The 19,596-nt window shown below is 42.7% G+C and overlaps 1 protein-coding gene across 1 annotated transcript in view; it reads right to left on the bottom strand.

The window, feature by feature from the left end:
- The window catches only part of MTNR1A (melatonin receptor 1A), a 49,930-nt gene extending 37,107 nt beyond the window's left edge, over positions 1-12,823 (bottom strand). Inside the window, 1 exon segment of the mRNA NM_001048257.1 lies at positions 12,631-12,823. Within this exon segment, the coding sequence (NP_001041722.1) occupies positions 12,631-12,823 (193 nt within the window).
- Between the last annotated feature and the right edge of the window lie 6,773 nt (positions 12,824-19,596).

Here is a 19,596-nt window from a genome sequence, read left to right as displayed (position 1 = left end):
TTTAAGTCTGCTCCTCCAAAGGAGCAAAATTAACAGCATTGGAGAGACTGCTACCATTTGTTGTTGAAGAGCTGGAAACACAACCTTAAGCTGCTTAACACTCCAGAGGAAAAAAGGGCAAGAAAAAAGGACAAAATTAACTATGCCTACTTGTATGTATTATACAGACCTTTAGGGCATGCTGAATAAACATGCTGTTTTACTTATGAGCAACAAAATGTTTCATTATCCCTGTCAGATAATGATCAAGTGTAAGAACTGAATCAAATGTATTCCCTTAACAGTGCAATCTAAGATGATCAGAAACCTGGTGGAAGCAAGATGTTGCGAACAAAAGCCAAGACCCTTCTGAAAAGCCCCTTTGTAACAAGGTTTATGATGGCATCTAGCTCCATGAACATCCATTTTGCAGATGGTGCAGAGGTATTCTTGAGCAGATGTACTGTTCTGCATGGTGGCCAAGAATAATTCCAAGTTGGAGCTAAAAACTAAGTTGAAGAATTAAGTTCAGGGCAAATAAGTCAGGGTACTTATTAAGTATATCAATACTTATCAACTATATATACTTATCAAATGACACTAACAACAAAAAACTCATCCTGAAATATTCTGGACTCTGAAGGGTCTCATTGCTTTTCCAGAAGCAAGAGAAATTAAAGCATACAAGAACAGCACCATTTTGAGGCTGCTGGCTGAATGGCACCCTGTGGACTGCAATCACCTCGAAAGAATGTGAGTTTGCAGTGAGGCCTTTTCTGTTCACCAGGAGCACCTTAATTACTGCAGCTGCAATCACTGCCTGTGGGGTGGGGCTTTTAATCCTGACAGCAGCCTCTGTTAAAACAGAGGCTTCAGCCCCAAGCAGTCATCCAGGTACCCATGCAGAGAGTAGTACCTTACTTCTAATAACCAACTCAGTAATTACACCTGTGAGAGGAAGGCTGGGTTTAGGATTACAGATTTACAAGTGCCCTACTATAGCCACATAGTAATCCAATTTTTCCCATTACACTGCATTCCTAATTGTCAGCTCATATAACTCTTTTCTTACCTCAGTATAGGCTCAGAGTTTCTGAATATAGAAGACAAAACAATTTTACTTTACAGATGATAATCGGACAGTCACTTATTTCCAGTCTACTAAAAAGTCAACATTTTGTGTTTCTATAAAAAAGTATTTGATCACATACTGCATTTGCACTTATGAAATGAATATGTAAAAATGTTCCAACAAAAAAAATCCTTAAAATAATGCTTCAAATATATAGGTATTAGCTTGAATGGAACATACTGGAGCTGCCTTGCAATGTTACTACTGAAAATTTAATTTACTTCATTGGAATACCAGTATAAGAGAGTAGACCAAAAACAACACAAGCAAATCCATTATTTGAAATTTATTTGCAAGATAAGCAAGTTTCTTGTTTTTGAGTAAAGTAAGCAAATATTCTGTCCAGTCATCACAACAAATGATCAGCAATTCAAAAGACAGAAACAGGTGAGATCTCTGAAATCCGAATTTCATCAAGAAAGTTTTCTGAGTAAATATCGGGAGAGGAGATAATATGAATACCTATATAAGCAAAAGATCTTAGAAATCAATTCACTGCTTTGGTGATAGTTATGTCTGCACTAGAAAGACATGCTCAGGCAGCTTTACCCCAGAAAACATTCTGGCAGCAAAGGCCTGCCACTGCAATAGCTTGAGAAAAGAAAAACAAAACACCCACTAGCAATGAAAAAAGCTTGCAATGAAAAGATACATCACTCTTGGGATAGATGGGACATCCCAGTACAAAACAAGCACCAACAACAAGCAGACTACAAATTCTAGGCCCACTAGGTTACTTAAACTTATCTTGTACACCTTGTTTTTTTCCATTCGTACTTCTGCATGTCCACATTTGTAAGATTCAGCCACACCTTTAGGTCACATTGCAGATAAGAATAGCTACAAGTGGTATTAACAAGGTACAAGTGCAAGCTTTGCACAACTGTATAATCTCCCCTAAATTGTCACAAATTATGCATTACAAATTCTTACCAGGAATAATTACAAAAGCAGCACTTCATTTAAAATGATAGTATTCCTAATGCCCCTAAAAATTCTGCAGCATCTCAGAATTCTGTTTTTACAGAGAGTATAAATATCAGCTTTGACAGAACATGTAAAGGGGACCATGAGGGAGAGACTTGAGTCAACAACAACTCTAAAATAAGAGCCTTTCAGAAAAAAACTGATATCCACACTCAGTGGAAAAATGTAGGGGAAAAAAAAACCAAAGGAAAACAAGATATTCAGCAGCAAACAATTTAGCAGAACAAGTGAAAAGCTGTTCTTCAATGGTCATCTTCATGCCATCCTCGGCACAATACCCAGTGGGTATGGATCATCTGAAGTGCAAATGTATGATGAGCAGAAGCATGTCAAATTCATAGGAATATGCAGAAAGAAATAATTGAACAGAAGTGGATACGTAAATACAAAATACTTTTGGAGATTGCCTACAAAGAAGACAAGTATGATGCTACAAAAATTAAGAAAATCAAGGCAGTTTCCCACCAACCAACAAAATGTTCATAGTCATTATCAGGCATTGCAGTAGTGGGATGAACTGAAGGGGCAAGAGAAAAAGGAATCAGAACATCTGCAAAAAACAATAGTATATACAAAAAATCTGGAAGTGAAAACACAAAACAACCAATTATTTGCCAAAAATTGTTCAAAAACCTTTGCTGCAAAAGCAAGAAAATCTAACTGCATTTTGAGCTCTACATTAGATATCTAATGTATGCTAAGACACAAATTGCTGTCTTGTCCATACTTACCAGTATACAGAGATGAAACATTTTTACTGAGCTTGATGAGGATTACTTTGTTAACTCTGCAGTCCTGAAAGCCTGCATCCACAACAGTTAGAATGAGCTTGGCCAGTGAAGATTATGTGTACATGATACTCACAAATACAAAAATTCCCATGGGAAGCTGTCGCAATAACCATGAATTAAAACACACCCAAATTCTTCTAATTTATCCTAAGAACTAAAGCCACCACCTGTGTCTAGATGCAGCAAAGGTAAAGATTACTGTCCTCTCTACCCTCAGAAATGCTAAATATTGTTCTCCTGTGTATGAGAGACTAACTTCTGGAGTGTGTATATCCCCAAGCAATACACAGAAGTATGAGTTATGTGCCAGCAGATGTTGCAGTAGGAAAAAAAAAAGGTTAAATGAAAAGGTCCTTTCTGCAAAAACCACTAAATTAGAGGAAATATTTCTGCATGTATCTGTAAAAAATTCATGAACGCAAACTACACAAAATTAGGCAACCGTTGGCTTGAATAACTTCTGCAACATGGTAAAAATCAGTAGGATTTACGTGTGCTTTAATATAAATGTGGTTCTGTACATACCCAAGACAAGACACCACCAATGCTATGAAAATCTTTAGCAACAGATGTTGGAATGTGTTACCTCATCAGGAACGGAGAGTAAGATGGGTTTATAAACCCTGAAGAGATTCTCAACAGTACAGTTCTTCAGACAAGGGGAGAAAAAAAAAAAAAAAACAACTGAAAAGTTAGTGGTCAGAGACAGCCAGACTGAGAAATTTCCAAAGGAATATCATACATATATGATGATATAATTCACAACAGAAATACCCATCTATACAGTAAGGCTACAGCAGCAAATCACCAATTTACTCTGATTAATGAATGTAATAAAGAACAATGAGTTCCTAGAAAGTAGAAAGGACAAATATATCAAGAATATACTTGTGTGATCTGACCAGACAACTCCAGTACAACTGTCTTTGTCCTAAGAAATAATTCCCATTTGTAACCCTACAAAGGACAGCATTGCAGAAGCAATCATTGGTGGTCTCTTGTGTTTTCTTTATTCCCAAGTATGTTCTTGAAGCATCAACTTCCAGACTTAATAGCTTGCATACCTACTATATATGAAATTTTAAGTGGCTTCCTACAATGCACCCACCTAAGGATATATAGGTCAGGCATTTATGACCCTTGTCTTTATTCAACTTTATTACAACACTATTAGTGAGCCAAGAAAAAGCCTATTCCAGCCCTAGAGTTTTCTGCTTACTGCACTTGGGGTTTAAGGCTATGAGCAGTAGATCAGCCTTCTTACTCACTGGCAAGTATTGCAGAGATAAAAAGTGAAATGAAACAGGCACCGACCTTGGTAAGAGATTTGCTACTGATTTCAGTAAAACCAGGATTTCACTTTTAGGGAAGTTATTTCCAGAGATCAGGCATACATCTGGAGATGGTGCTCCCTTGCAAAGTGGAAAGGTTATTTTGAAGAAAACTAACAGAATTTGTATCAACCTTTCTTTGACTAGCAAAGCAACAGTCAAGAGGTGATACTTTTATTCTCATTACAGGAATAGCAATGCTATGTAATATTGGTACAACAGCAAAGGCATATAAACTGACAAAAAATACATTCAGGCAATGAGAATGATAGAATGGGTTGGGTTGAAGGGAACCTTAAAGATCATTTAGTTCCAAACCCCTGCTGTGGGCAGGGACACTTTCCACTACACCATCATCCAAACTGGCCCTGAACACTTCAAGGAATGCAGCATCCAAAACCTCACTGAGCCACCTTCCAATGTATTAACACTCATCTTCCGTTGGGGCAAGGTGACTCCAAAAGGATTTCTGTGAATACCTACAGCACCTGAAAGCTGTATTTGATGATTGAAAAGGTGCCATTCAGTCCTGTGCTCTAAGTGAGAGCTAATTCAGTGACAGATTCAGGGAAGGTTCAGATGTAATACAGAATAATGGGAATGTGGGGAATAACCTAGGTTTTAAAAAGTAGATTAAATTATATGAACCTGCATGTTAGTTGCAGTACATTGCAATACTCAAATTACAGAAGGCAGACCTCATCATAACACTGTCAGAAAGAATCTGGAGACATCTTTAATGAAAATAATTACTATACTTATGACAGGACATATTAATGTAAAATACACAAACCTTTTTATTTAAAGACTATGAATTCTTCACCCAAAATGAAACAAAAATGCAACTGAAGTAAATGATTGATTTGCATTTATTCAAACTTTGATTCTTCATAATATTGCACATTTTCAAAGTATTCTTAATAAAAATGTCACAGCTTAGCTGTACTGGACTCTTTCACCAGTGAAAATGAAAATACTTTTGTCTCCCAAGTACAGAGAAGGAGATGAATGTGTCCTTAAAAATCAAGTTAGACTAAGGAGTAGAAAACTGTTTATCAGTCATTCTGGAAAACAGAAACATAAAATGAAACCTATAGTCACTACTGGGGAAAAAGAAAATTAATAATTTTTTTTCCCAGAATGCAAAGACCTGGTGAAACTTCTGCATGGTGTGACTGGATATCAATTTTCAAACCTGATCCCTATACTCATGCCCATTGACCACTTTGGTTCATCTCCACAGAGCTGGCCACTTTGTGTGGCTGAGTAACAAAGTTCTGGCAGCTGCACCACAATCTGAAACAGCTGAGTAAAAAACAAGTCACATTGACCTGAATACCAAGCATGGAGCAGACCTCTGTCAGCACAGGGGCAAACAACCTTTACTTGGTAACCTCTCCCTGCATACAAATCAGTTTTTCTAACCTTGCATCTGCAGCCAAAACCAAATCCCAAACAAACAAACAATCCCATGGTGAAATTATATAAACACACCTTATACTTCAGCACAAGGTATAGAATACCATGTACACATCATGCTGAATAGGGTTTCTGTAGGCCTAAATGAAAAAAGTACATATCCAGTCCAGCTTTCACAATAAAGGTAGCTGAACAGTCAGTTTGAAGGTGTTAACTGAAAATATAATTAACCTGAAACCATCCATAAACCTTTCCAGCTGCTTAGCCTGTGTTTGACTAGAGAATTGCAGTGCTTGGTCACACATATAAGTGTTTAAAATTGGCTGCTTCTGTTTTCTCTCATTTTAGAAAACAGGGCTTCTTAGGATAGGGTAGAGAGTCCAAATGAAGCATTGAAGGACTTTACTGGAATTCTAGCAATGGAAAAGATGAGTCCTCCAACACCAAGAAAACCCAACCCACCACCCTGCCCAAAACCCAAACAACCAAATTCAAGTTCCCAACTCGCACAGGATTCTCTGATATAATCAAGACCTGAATTTTTATTAAGGCCTGTAGCGTAATACCTATTCTTCAAAAAGCATATCTAACTACACAGCCTGGTACTGTATTAGGAAATTTATAAAACTAGAAGAATGAACTGAAAATTTTTACTTCTCGTGTGCTTCTTCAAGGAAGGGAAGTTTACCTCCTCATTAAAAAAACCTACAGAACATGAAACTTTTTAGACATACTGCTCAGTGACTACCACAAAGCTACTTAGAAGCTACAGAAGTTACTATTTAAATGTTGTAAACAGCTTTGTTGATTACTTTCAGTTGCTGCTCTATTTGAAAAAAAAAACTTTTTAGACATACTGCTCAGTGACTACCACAAAGCTACTTAGAAGCTACAGAAGTTACTATTTAAATGTTGTAAACAGCTTTGTTGATTACTTTCAGTTGCTGCTCTATTTGAAAAAAAAATTGTAGCATGCTTGTCATTGGAATTTAAGGGCAATGGTGAAGTTCATTTATCTAGTTATTTAAAACTAGATAAAATAAAAATTTTATCTAGTTTTAAAAAGTAAGAAGCTAATCAGACCTTTTTTCTGTCATTTAATGCAGAAACCTTGATTATCCCACCTGTCTACCTATGACTTCAGGAGGGCTAGATTTGGAAAGAACTTTGGATTTGTTTAGTAGCAGCATTTGTATTATAATACCAAGCATTACTTAACTATGCACATTAAATGTTTAATTTGTTCGTTTAATAAGCAAACATTTTTTGCTTTGGTAACAATTTGTTTTCAGTTATCCTGAGGAATTGTTAGTAACACCTGTCCTCCTGAAACAGAGGTCTAATTTGTTTCTCAGGAGCAGACACGCGGTATTTAAGGCAGCTCAGAGATGTGACTACATGAGAAACTGCCAACAGCAAGGGAGGCAAGTTCTTATTGACCTTGCAAAACTTAACTGTGATGCCTAGCATTGAATTGACACCACAAGGTTTTTACTGCCCTAGGAAAGCAAGCCTCACCAGAGAAACAGAATGGACATCGCCACACCAGCACTGAATGCCTACTCTTGGTAGCATTTTCTGTCACTAACTTGGACCTGCTGATGTCTGACTGCTGGAAAGACATGAGGTGTCCATGTTATGAAAGAAAAGTGGATAGCGTGAAAAGAAATAGGAAAGAGATAAGAGCAGAAGTAAATCGGATACTGCTAATGAAAAAATGAAAGATGAAAATAAACTTTATGAGAAAACGGAAAACTCCTCAAAAATAACCTAACAGGGACAGCAAATAGTAGAGCATATGAGTATCACTGCCCACTGGCAGCAGCTACGCTAGAAAAAGCAGTGTCTTTAAAAACTTCAAAATGCAGAATCTTGCAAAAAGAATAAATACCTGAGCTTGACGGACACATTAGTAATATTAATTATTTGGAATACTCACCTCTACCTTTGGGTCACTAACAGCACAGCACCATTTCAACAAGCCTTTGAAGCAAATCTTTGATTCAGTAAATTATTCAATCAAAACCAGTCTGAGGAACAACTTTATTGAAACTGTATTTTTATCCTCACTTCTGTTCAACAACTGGCAAAATTCAGCATCTCCTCTAGACTTTTTCCCTTCTCCCAAACAGCTTACCATTTTTAATACTGGAAGTTATTAATTTCTGAAATAATGTTCATTGCCATCAACATCTCAGTTTTTATCAGAACCCTGAATTTGTGCTATGACTTGATCTTCTAAGCTCTCTTCCTTGAGTCAAGGATTTGTCGGGCTACCCATAGTCTCTCAGGGCACAAAATGAAGTCCAAGGTTCACCTGTGACAAAAAGAATGATTTCATTAGTCTCAATTCACAAAAGGAGTTTCATTTATTAGACAAAACAAGCTTTACTAGAGCATTTAACATTATAATTTTAAAACTAAAAAACAAAACATCATCAAGAACAACATTTTTTCTGAAAAGGCTGATAATATCTCCAATCTAGTTATCAAAAGATAGCTCCATTATTTTAAAAATTTTTATTCTAGAAGATGCATTAAGAGAGGAGCACTCTTCAACTAGATTCTTACACTGCTTAAATCAAAACCCAGGGCTAGTTTGAAAAGTCCCCGAAATGAAATTCTTATTGATAGATTCCCAACCCTAATTCTGCAATGACTGCAATATTCAGCAAAGAATGAAAAAAAAAAAAAATCATAAGTAGCTGTGTTACTTAGTGCTTTCAAGAGTGACTTCACTGATCTGAAGAGATTTTAGAGGTTACCCTAACTCAATATTACCCTTGAGTTCATTGTATTCTTTTGAGCACTCACAGAGCTGTCTTCACAGAACTCTTGGGATCTAAAGCAGGTGAGGCAGGCTGAGCATACAAACATTGGGGATTTTTCCCTTTGTCATTGTCATCTCATTCAGAAAAGTAGTTACCACACATAGGTAAGTTTAAGCATGTGTGCAGTCCTAGTGAAGTTAATTGCCCAGGGCCCTGGGGCCTCAGCAATGTCAAAGTTCCTCTATGCCTTCTTCACTAGTAACACAGTTTTAGCAACAAAACATTTGGGCCAAGGACGTGGAAAACTAGAAAAAAAGTACAAAAACCCAAATACACCTAGCACAGAACAGAGATCAGTGAGAAGCAGGTGAATGCAGCTTTCTGCCCTGATTTAGTAGGTGCTGGTTACCAGCTTGGCACCAGCCCCTGGACTATCCCAAGCCATGCCAAGTGCTAGCAGACAGGACAGGCACACAGGAGTGAGGCTGAGCCTGCTGGGCCTCCCTTCCCACACTGGACTCCATTGGAGGGGGCAGTCAGGGAACCTCTGGACCTCAGCACATGAAGCACCCAGAAAAAAAGCAACCCACCAGGCCAAGAGTTTCAAAATGAAGAGAAAGAAGAACAAGAGGTGTAATACCATTCAAGAAAACTTTCATCACTGACTTTTCGAATGGTCCAGTCCTGCAAACACTGAATACCCAAATCCACCTGTCACCAAAAGAACAGGTGTGTGTTGACATTTTAATGTCACTACCAGAAAACTAATCTCCATAGTCAAGGACTTAGAACTGCTCCCTCACCTTGTTCTTGATGCATTGTTTTTCTTGGTGTGGGTAACAACAAAGGCATAAGGATACCAGCAATCACCAAATTTGTGTGTAGTATTACATAAATCACTTAAATGATCTCCTCAGTTTTCTGAGATGCTCTGATTCGATGCTGACAGTTTCAAGTAGAAATTTCACTTGTTAAAAGTACTAACAGTTTTTCAATACTCCTTCCCTAAAGCTAGTTATTGCATCTTCCCAGGGTGGATCTGTTGAATGACCTTATTTCTGATCTATGAATATAAGGGTAAATGAGACAATGATTTACACAAAACTTTTTAAAAATGATCTGCTCTGATTCTTTTCAAAAATTAGCTATTAAAGAAGGCACAGCAGTTTAAAGTTCAAGCTGCATGAATATGCTACCAAGATATGGTCATTAAAATCCTTATGCCTTGAATGTTTCCCTTGAACTTTGTTTCAAAGTTAAAAGATTACATATATCATAAACCAAATTCAGTCTTTGTGTAGGTCAGCTTCAAATTGCAGCCATTCCCATCAGGACTGAATTGGTGTCAGGCACCTCTTCGATTACAAGCCACCATAAAAGAATTAACAGACCAGAACTATGAAACTTATTACAAGTCAAGTACATTAAATAAAAGAGGATCCTACCAGTTGCATCATCAGCTTCTGTGTCTAGGAGAGCATCTATTGAAGCCATGCTTGTGCCTATGAAGGAGTCTGTAGTATCAGACACTCCTCGCTTGCTGAGACAAACTTCTTTGAGTTACTGACTTCTCTGCTTTGATCAGTGTCTTTTACTAACCTTCTGACTGTCAGGAAGGTTACACCACTTGTTGAGAAGGTTTTTCTAGGCCTTCCTACTATTCCCCAATGCACTTTTTAAATTGTACGTCCACAGGTTCAATTTGCAGTATCTTCCAATACATAAGTATACAATAGAGAGTAGGACAGAGATGAGAGATGTTTTCCCCCACCAAATCCACCTTTTTTTGTGAAAGGGTTAAATACTCCTTATTTCTGTTAGTCCTCTCTTGCAAAGAGGGAAGAAAATCTTCATTGAGATACATTTTCTTCAGGAGGTATCTTCTGTTCCTCCCTGACCTTTTTCCAGTGGAATTTTCATCCTGTGTCCTTTTTCCTCAATAAATGTGCCAGCAAGACTTAATTAATATAAGTTGTTGCAAAAGTAGAAGTTTCTTTCTTATTACATTTCTGTAAAAAGTTGTAACTGCCTTTGGCATTACCAAGTTATAAATTAGTTGTATGGATAAATCAGATTATTTTCAATGTAATCTCTTCCTGAATAATCTGAATTAGGAAACCAAGACTTGGGAGACTTTAGTCTTCAAACTTACATATATGAGGCCAGGGTCTTCTAAATAACTTGCTCCCTGTTATAAATTTATTTGCCTGAGTAAGCCCTAACTGAAGGCTCAGTTAAACAGTGGTGCCCAATTAAATAGTGGTGCTCATAAATAAAGTTATTCCTAGGCACAGGTTTTTGTAGGATTAGTCAAGAACACTTACAACACCTTTTTAAAACTTGTTTCCAAAAATTCCTTTAATCCATTTACTAACCCCCCCCCCCATATTTTAAAGAAAAAAACCTCAAACTTAAGAACTTTAAAAGCTTGCTCTTATTTTTTCCTAAATCAAGACTATAAACTATTCACCACATTGTACCAAGTATGTTCTTGTTTTAATTAATCCTTCATTTCAGAGGGTCAAGCAGTTATCTAGTTCATGTTCCAGTCTCAAACAATTTATGTTCAGAAGAATGCTCTACTCTCCTAGCTGTTGCCAGTTTATTGCAGCTCTTAACAGTCACTATGACAGAAAAGGCAAGAACAAGAAATGCAGTAAGAGTGAGCACGTGTTTTGATTCAGGAGGAATTACACAGTATCTACAGCAGAGATTATGTGCATACAGAGAGCCCAAGGATTCAGTTATGTCTCCACAAAAAACACACCATGTTTATTTCAGACTGTACCAGACTTATCCATACTGCAAACTACCCACAGAGGGGCTAAAGCATCGATTTATTAATTAAGGAGGAGGACAATATCACCCATTCCCCTAGAGTAACCCAAGTAATAGGCCTGTCTCAATCCTGTCTCCCTCCATCTAAAAATGCTCCCGGGAACAAGGGTAGTCAAGTGCTCACTTGGACTTCTGGAGTTGGAGTCTCCTCTCAGTTACATGCACGTGTTACCCTAACAGCTCCAGTGAATGAAATTTCTGCCAATGAAAGCAGGAAGATAATATAGCTTTCAGAATTTACACCAGTGGCAATTGTAGGGAAGAAAAAATTAAAATCTGTTACTCTTCATTTTGATCTTGTGTGTGGATTTCCACTATGGCTGAATGAAACTGAAGCAGACAACCCACTAGAATTACCTGAATTAACCTTAGAAAGATAAGCATGCCACTGTTTGCCAGAGTCCAATACTAGATACCTTTCTTAGGCTAGCTCAAACCCCAGGCTCAAGTTCCCCCTCAGAGGAATTTTAAAGCATTAACTAATTAACTTAGTGCAGTAGTAATGAAGACCCTGACAGCCCAGTTGTGAAAAGAAATAAAGGCAGCTTTTCAGTTTTCAGCAGTGAAATTCTGCTTTTATTACAGCTCTCCTCCCATGCTCCTGTATTTTTTTTCAATGAAAGATGCATAGGGTTTGGAGCGCACAGATTTGGTACACGTGCGCAGCAGCTGGTCTGACATGATAAAGTAGAATGAATCTGAAGAAGTTCCTGCCTGTCTGACCAATAATCCATGAACTAAGAGGGATTTACTCAATAGACCAGCACAGATTCTATCCTGTCAAAATTAGAGACTGATTTTTTTTAAAAGTGCCTAAAGCTGTTTTCTGTTAGATGTTTTCCATTCCGCAAAAGACCTAGACAGCAAGTAGGAGGCGAACAAAGGTGGGGGGAGGGAATTGTCTGAATCCTGCAATGTTTATAACTCCGTATTCGCTTGATTTGAAGCTCCAACCATAGAATTTGTTACTGAAGACATTTCTGTAACTCAAAGAAAATCAATCAGAAGAATAGCATCCAGCATGCACCGACACACACTGTATGCCAAGGCAGCATCCCCGATACCATGCCTAAATTTAATTCTTAAATACTACTTACTCGCCATTCTCTTTTGCTAGGTGGGAACTGCCGAGAGCTAAAAATAGCACCAGGATTCAGTGACTGGAGCTAAAAATACCCTTTCCCGCTCGATTACCGACTCGGCAGGAAAGACGGAGCTCTTGGCATCTGTCACAGCCTATAACCGCCAGCTGGGGATGGAGACAAAGAGCCCAAGCCCGGAGTTCCGCGCTCGGGGAAAGTTTCAGCGGCAGGCGAAGAGGCCACGGGACCCCCACCCACCCCAGCCCGGGCGGCGCCCCGGGCCTCCCCGCCGCCCCTTACCCGCGTTTCGCAGCTTCTTGTTGCGGTAGACGGAGAGGATGACCAAGAGGTTGCCCAGCAGGTCCACCGCGATGGTGAAGATGAGGATGGCGGCCAAAGTGGAGGTCACCCAGGGCTGGCGGCGCGGGGCGCCCTCGGCCGGCGGGTCCCGCGGGAGGACGGAGCTGTTCAGCTCGCTCTCGTTCACTCTCATCCTGCCACCGAGCCGCCCCGGGCACAACCGGCTACCGGCGGGGCGGGCGCGCTCGCCAGCCCAGCCTCCGGCGGGGCAGGGCAGGTCAGGGGTCGCGGTCGCCCTGCGCCGCGGGGCTGCCCGCCCTAGGGCGGAGCGGGGCCGGCAGGACCGGGCGCACCTCCCATGGCGGCCGGCGCTCCGGCAGGAAGTTTCCCCGAAGTGTGCATGTGCCGCGGCGGGACACTTTTATAGCCCGCCCGCGCCGCCGCCCCGCCCGCCGCCACCGCTGCCGCCAGGTGACACCGAGCCGCCCCCGCGCCGGCACGTGCGCGGCCGGGGCTCCAGCTGCTGCCGCGCGGCGCCACAGCGCCCCCCCGCGGCGCCCGCGCCGCCCCATTCACGCCGCGCTCCGCTTCCCCATTCATGCTCCCGGCCGCTCCATTCAGAGCCGGCCGCTCCATTCACCGGCGGAGGCGCGGCAGGGATCGACGGGGCTTGCTGTCTGCGGTTGGGTGGCTTGCAGCGCTCGGCGCTATTTTTAGCCCTCCTGGTTAACGCCGGCTCTTAATTAGGCGCCCGCCGAACTCCCTTCCCCTCCTCCCCCTCCTTTATTTAACATCGCACCCGCACGGTAACGTGAGCGCGGCGAGAAACCTCCCATCGGGGAGCGGGTCGGGGCTGCTATAAAAAGCTCCTCGCGAAGGAGACTGGCTGGCTGGGCAGGGGGGGCGTCTGAGGACCCGCGTCCCGGGAGCACCACGTGCTGCCGCAGCGAGGGGGCGGCGGGGGGGACACGCACCGCCTCGGCAGCCCCCCCTTCCTCCTCCGCAGCCTTTCTTCCTCCCCCGCACCCTGGGCAGCGGGGGCGGTCTGCACAGGGAAGACAGAGAGAAAGGTAGCGGGGATGCCCCGTGCCACCCCTGCGAGCCCGGTGATGTCTGGATCCCCTGTCCCCCAAAAGCAGCATTTGCTTCAAAGACAGTAGGGAACAGGGAGCCATTGCCCAGCCGTGAGGAGTACCCAGTTGACTGAATAGGGTATCCCTTTACCCTCTTGTGCGGTGGGCGCTCTGGTAAATAAAGAAACAAATAAATAAATTTTTTTTTTTTTTAGAAAGAAGGCACTTTCTTCTGACTGAATCTTCTCGCTTGCACGGTATAGAGCTGTTGAAAATCTCTGAGCAAACTGGGCGTGGGAATCACTCTCCCATTCAGGATAACGGGCTGACAGTGCGGGCTGCTTTCCGCCGAGCGCGGGGCTGGGCGCGGTGCTGGCGGCCAGGGCCGGCCCCGCGCACCCACCGCCGCCCGCCCGGAGCGCTCACGGGGCTGCTGCCGCTGGGGGACAGGCGGGGAGCCCGCGGCGGGAGCGCGGGGCTGCTCCTGGGGCCGCGCAGCCTCCGCCGGCCGCTGCGCAGCGCGGGCGGTGCCGTGCGCGGCTCTGCGCGGGGCGGGAGGGGCGCGGCGGCCCAGCCGGCCGGGCTCACGGCACGGTGTCCCGTGGCAGCCCGAGGTGAGGGACAGCCAGAGCCGCCGCGGTGACCCGCGGTTGCGTAACGCGGCGGGTGTGAGGGGACACCGCGGGGCGGCCGGCCCGCAGCCGCGGAGGGGCGCGGACAGGCGGGGCGGTGGCGGCGGCAGCGGCACCCCCGCCCTGGCAGGCGCCGCAGTCGCAGCCCGCACGGCTGAGTGCCAGGGAAACCCCGAGCTTCCCATTCACCCACGGTTTTCCTTCACCACCGCGGGCAGCGGAGCGAGGAGCGCCGCCGCTCAGCCTCCCGCTGGTGAACGAGACCGCTTGTGTTTCGTGCGGGAAGTGCTGATTTATTTGATCACTTACTGACTTATTAAAAGCTCAATATTACGGCAGCGTGTTTTCCCTCCGCCTCGATAAACAGCAGTCCCGGGGAGATGTGTCGGCACTACAGAGCATTCCTTCCCACTGCTTCGCGAGCAGCATCCAAAGCCCGTCCATCACTGGAGATGGAGAGCAGCAGCCCGCACTACAGCCCCTCAGCGCGGCGCCGCAGCTCCTGGGCAGGGGGTGGGGGTGAGCACAGCCACATCCACCCGCCACCAGCCCCCGCCCTCCATCCCCCCCGGCAGGTTAGTGCATGTGTCCGTGTAGGTGCATAACAAGTAGGTTATCAAGCTGTGGGAGAAGATTAAAAATAGGAGGAGCCAGTATCAGGGGGATATCAGATCAAGGGCAGCCACACGTGGAGACAGGCAGAACTGCCTGGTCCTCAGTAGACCTCCACGGGTGTTTTACTGGACAGGGAGGGGCTGGCTGCCCAGAGGCAGCTGTGAAGTTTCACAAGGTCAGGTATTTTTAACCAGAAGGTAGAGCGAAGATGAGGATCAGCCCAGGATTTTGCTTCAAAGAAAGGGAATCTGGTCCGTGCAGGAACTGCTGTTATTTGTCTCATTCCTGGGATGATCAGTGACATATTTGCCACTTAGACCCACAGGGGAATGAAGATATCACTCCATCCATCCCATTTTAGTCTTGTGAAAAGGGCGTGCTCTGGACCAAGGCTGCTTGTGTGGTGGGAAGGGAGCACTTCTCAAAAAGGGGACTGAAGATGTCCTAAGGCATCACTACCAGAAAACCCTAGATGAGAGCTAAGGGTGACCCAAGCACCAGCAAGGGCCATGATACATTGAGAAGCCTTGTGTTGCTGCTCTGTGTGTTGGATTTGTTTCCTGCAGAGTGGGAGACGGGCATCAGGATGCAGGTCAGGCTCCAGCAGGAACCACGTTCCCATTCCCCACCAGGAAGTGGGACAGCTTTCTCTTTCCTCCCTCTCACCTTGACAGAGACGGATCATACTAGAAAATACTGCTCTTTAAGGTTTTGCATGTGTTTACTTACATTCTGGAGAGTCACAGACTCTAAGATGCCACCCAAAACAAGCAAGCTGTGAAAACTGCAGAGGAGCAGATCTAACATCAGGCTCCTTCACACTGATCAACATTTAGAGTCAGTCAGACAGTCTTAGAGGCAGTTTGGTATTGTTTGTTGCATCCTCTGAGGCTGGTCTCTCTGCCCTCACATTTTCTATACTTTTTCTACACGCACATTTTTAAAGTACAACTGAGTGAAGTTAAATGATGCTTTACATGAAAGCAGCATAAGATAAGATCAGGGCAGAAAAACAAGCAAATCACTTGGGCTAGCCACCCCATATTATAATAATTTAAATCAGAGTTGACTTCACTGTAGTGAGCGGTGTTGGCAGAGATCTTATTACATGAAGAAATATGGAACTTGTCTGATCTGTCATAAAAGAGTCCTGATTTGGTTTTGCTTGAGTTGTTTGGGACATACCTGTTGCTCATTCTGTGTCCAGCCAAGTTTCCTGGTGGATCTTGAACTGATGTTGTCGTCTTGTTTTTGGTCCTGTATCCTGTTGATTCAGCCTGGCCTTTCTGGATGAGTGCAGGACCTGAGTCATCTTTTTGTCCTGTCTAGGGCTGGCAGTTGAGCCTGTTGTCAGCATCTGGCTCTGCCTGCTGCTCTTAGGTCCTGTGAGACTATGGTCTAGCTGGTGCAGACACTGCCCGGGCTCAGGTTTTCCTTGGCTCCTGGATGGCTTTCCTATGGAGAAGCTCTTAAAACTATGCAGCAAGGACATTAGATGAGTTGAGGGAGCACCATCCATCTGAAAAGATAGGTAGAAATATAGAAAACATGAGAAGGAATCAACAATTCAGCTGGTTCTCTGAGTAAGAGAATGAGGACTGCCTGGCAGATGAGACTGAGATGATAATTAAAAGGGGCAAGTACTGAGATTGGTACTGGCAAGTACTTGGGCTAGTGTGGGTGCCTGGCAGAGAATGGGCAAAAGGCAGAACATTTGTCTCCTTAAGAAGTTTTCACCATGGGTCAGTGTGGTTTTCTTACATCAGAGGAAATAGCTGTAGAGGTTGATGGCAGATAAGACATCTTGGAAGGGGCTGACTTGAATACAAGTATGGGAGGAAGGCCTTGGAGGGCTATAAGGTAAGTTGATTGTGGTGCTTGTGGCAGAGAAGCAGCAGCTTCTGATATCCTTTACGTTTTGGTGCCCTTCTCTCCTTCAGAAAAGCCCAGGAGCTGCATGAAATATATAAATGCAGACTCTATTCTGCTCAATCACAATAGGTGTTTCTGTAGAGAAAAGCTGAAACTTAGCACTGAGGTGGGAAAAAATGAGGTAAACCAGCTGGCAATGTGTTTCTGTGGTGAGCAATAGTGTGGAGAGTAGGAGCAGCTGCTCATTTGAATGCTTAGCATTAAATTAGGTGGGTGCAGATTGTGTCTGGTGCTGTTCTTTACTATTTGAAGACCTTCATAATTCCCGTTATGCTGAAGAATAGTTATGGTGCTGATGGTTCTTGAGCACTCCAGGAAAGAAAGGAAACCCACAGCTCTTCTTCACTGGGGTGCTCGGAGATATTTTCACCATTACGTTTGCCAGATTCTTGGGCTGCTCTCCCAGCACACTGACACAGTCACTGAGTTCTCCCCACAGCCCTGCCTTGACAGCTGCTCAGTACACAGATCTTGCTGATGCACCTATGGGGCAATGCCACTTCCTCAACAGTTAAACTGCTGTGGCAGCAGGCTTGTTGCAGCTCATCCTGTGGCAGGAGGTATCTACTCTTCATTACATCAGACCACTGGCTGTGATGCTGCACTACAAAAAAAAAAAAAAAAAAAAAAAGCTGGCTGTTGCTCCTTCTGTCTTTTGTGTGTTATTCAGAGTGCTGAAATTTTGCCATGTTTTATTTTGTGATGTGCAGCTTTCTTTCCCTGACAAGTCTTTTATTTCAGTGTTTTTTTCATAGTTACAATCTGTGGCATCTCCTACGTACATGTTTTAAGTCATAAAACAGCTCTGTAAATTCCATCCTCTCTATGAGTATTCAGTTTGGGCAGATGATGCAAGAGATTGATAGGAAATGTGCCAGGTCTTTAATTCTTCATTCAGCACAGCCTTAGAGCACAGTTTTTGTATTCAGAGAGCACTGTTATGACAATTCTTGGGCAACACATGCTGCTTTTGCTTCTGGCTTTGGGGTTTCTAAGGTGAGATACTATTCACCACATAGCTGGGATAGAGAATTTTATTTAGAAATGAAACTACATCCTAGGATTTTTCTCTGCATTAATACTGTCTTTTCCTCCAATATGGAATGGCCTCAAAAGGAAGATATAGTAGCTTCTCACTATAGAATGGCATATTATATAATTGTTAAAGAATTCTCCAGGATGATTAGAAAATTATATTTGAAACTTTGCAAGCAGAAAAGATAACTAATCTCAGCTTATCTGTATTTTAGGTAGGAAAGTGAAATGCTGTATATTGTAATTGTTTTAAGCATGCTACCTTGTAATTTTGATTTTAAAGAATAATTTGGAGCTGCTTTTGAAGCTGGGGGGAGGAGAGTGGGTAAGGTTCAGGGCTATTAATCCTAATCAGAAACTGATGCTTTTTGAAGCCCAGTCACACACCACAGTTGCTAAGATAGGTGAGTTAGGACTCAGCTTTGTCTTCAGTGGCTTCAAGACTTCTAAATCAGTGCATCTAGTGGCAGATCACACTGAGAGACCTACCTTGCTACATGTAGAGTGAGGTTGTTTTTCAGACTGTTTTTCTGGCCTATTTGTTTGCCATATCCCTTTCTTTCTCCTCTGAGTCTTCAGGATGTTGGTCCCCAGCCCCTGATTTTGAGAGATGATTGATGTAGATTGTTCCACGATGTGAGCAGTCCAGTGACAAGCAAGGCTGCTGGAGAGGGCACTCTGGATTACCACACATGTGCACCAAGGAAACAGAACTGTCCTATTATTTGTGGCTGCCTTTTGCTTCCTTCAAGTCTGCATTTAAAATGTTAAGAATAAGAATTTCCATGGCACTAGCATTTTATAGTGTCATGACAACATGTCACTCTTCTGCCCTGCCCTCTGAGCACAGATCCACAGTTCCTGGTAAATACCATTTACTTTCATTAACTATAGAGGTTTAAATACTCCTGCAATAAAATAGAAGCTCTGCCAAAAGCCAGAATGTACCTGCACATTCACACTGTTAGCTAGTATTCTTTTCTTGCAAGGCTGTAGCCTGTTTTATATGCTGTTACAGTGCTTTTTTATTAAGCAAACTCAGAAATCTGCACCGATTCCAGCCCACCTATTTATCTCGTGTTCTCACTATGCTGACCAAATTCAGCCTGTCTACTTAACATTTAAATTTGCTTTGTATTTTTTTTTTCTATACATGAATCTATTACAGTCATGGAAATAGCATATTCCTTTAACAATGCATACAGAATGGTTTGAAATAGAAATAACATTCACTTTCTTGTTGTATATTTTTATATTTACCTTTGAATATTCTGCCATTGTGTGTTTATGTTTTTCTCCTTGCCAGCAACTTTAAAACCTTTCAATATCTTCTTGTATTCTTTTAGATGATTCTTTTGTCAGTCTGAGTGAATGTTTTCTTTGGCTTTCCTTTTGTTTAAATATAGGGAATAGAGGGAACATGTCTTGAATTGAAATCACTGAACTGGAAAGGGACTACAAAATGAATTGACTGTAGTAAAGCTTGAGTATTAAAATCCAGCCAGTGCAGTTCTTACCAAGTGTGGAAAAGCAGAAAAAACGCTTACAGCCTCAGAAAATGCATGGAGAAGTTACAATGGAAATGGTTGAAATGAATGAGAAAAATTTAAATTGGTAATCTTGAAATTGGTAGTCTTTGACATGAAGCTAGATAAGAATGAGTCAGGGGTAGGGTTGAG

The sequence above is a fragment of the Taeniopygia guttata genome, chromosome 4, assembly GCF_048771995.1.
Source record: "Taeniopygia guttata chromosome 4, bTaeGut7.mat, whole genome shotgun sequence".
Taxonomy (NCBI): domain Eukaryota; kingdom Metazoa; phylum Chordata; class Aves; order Passeriformes; family Estrildidae; genus Taeniopygia; species Taeniopygia guttata.
This window is presented reverse-complemented; position numbering and strand designations above follow the sequence as displayed.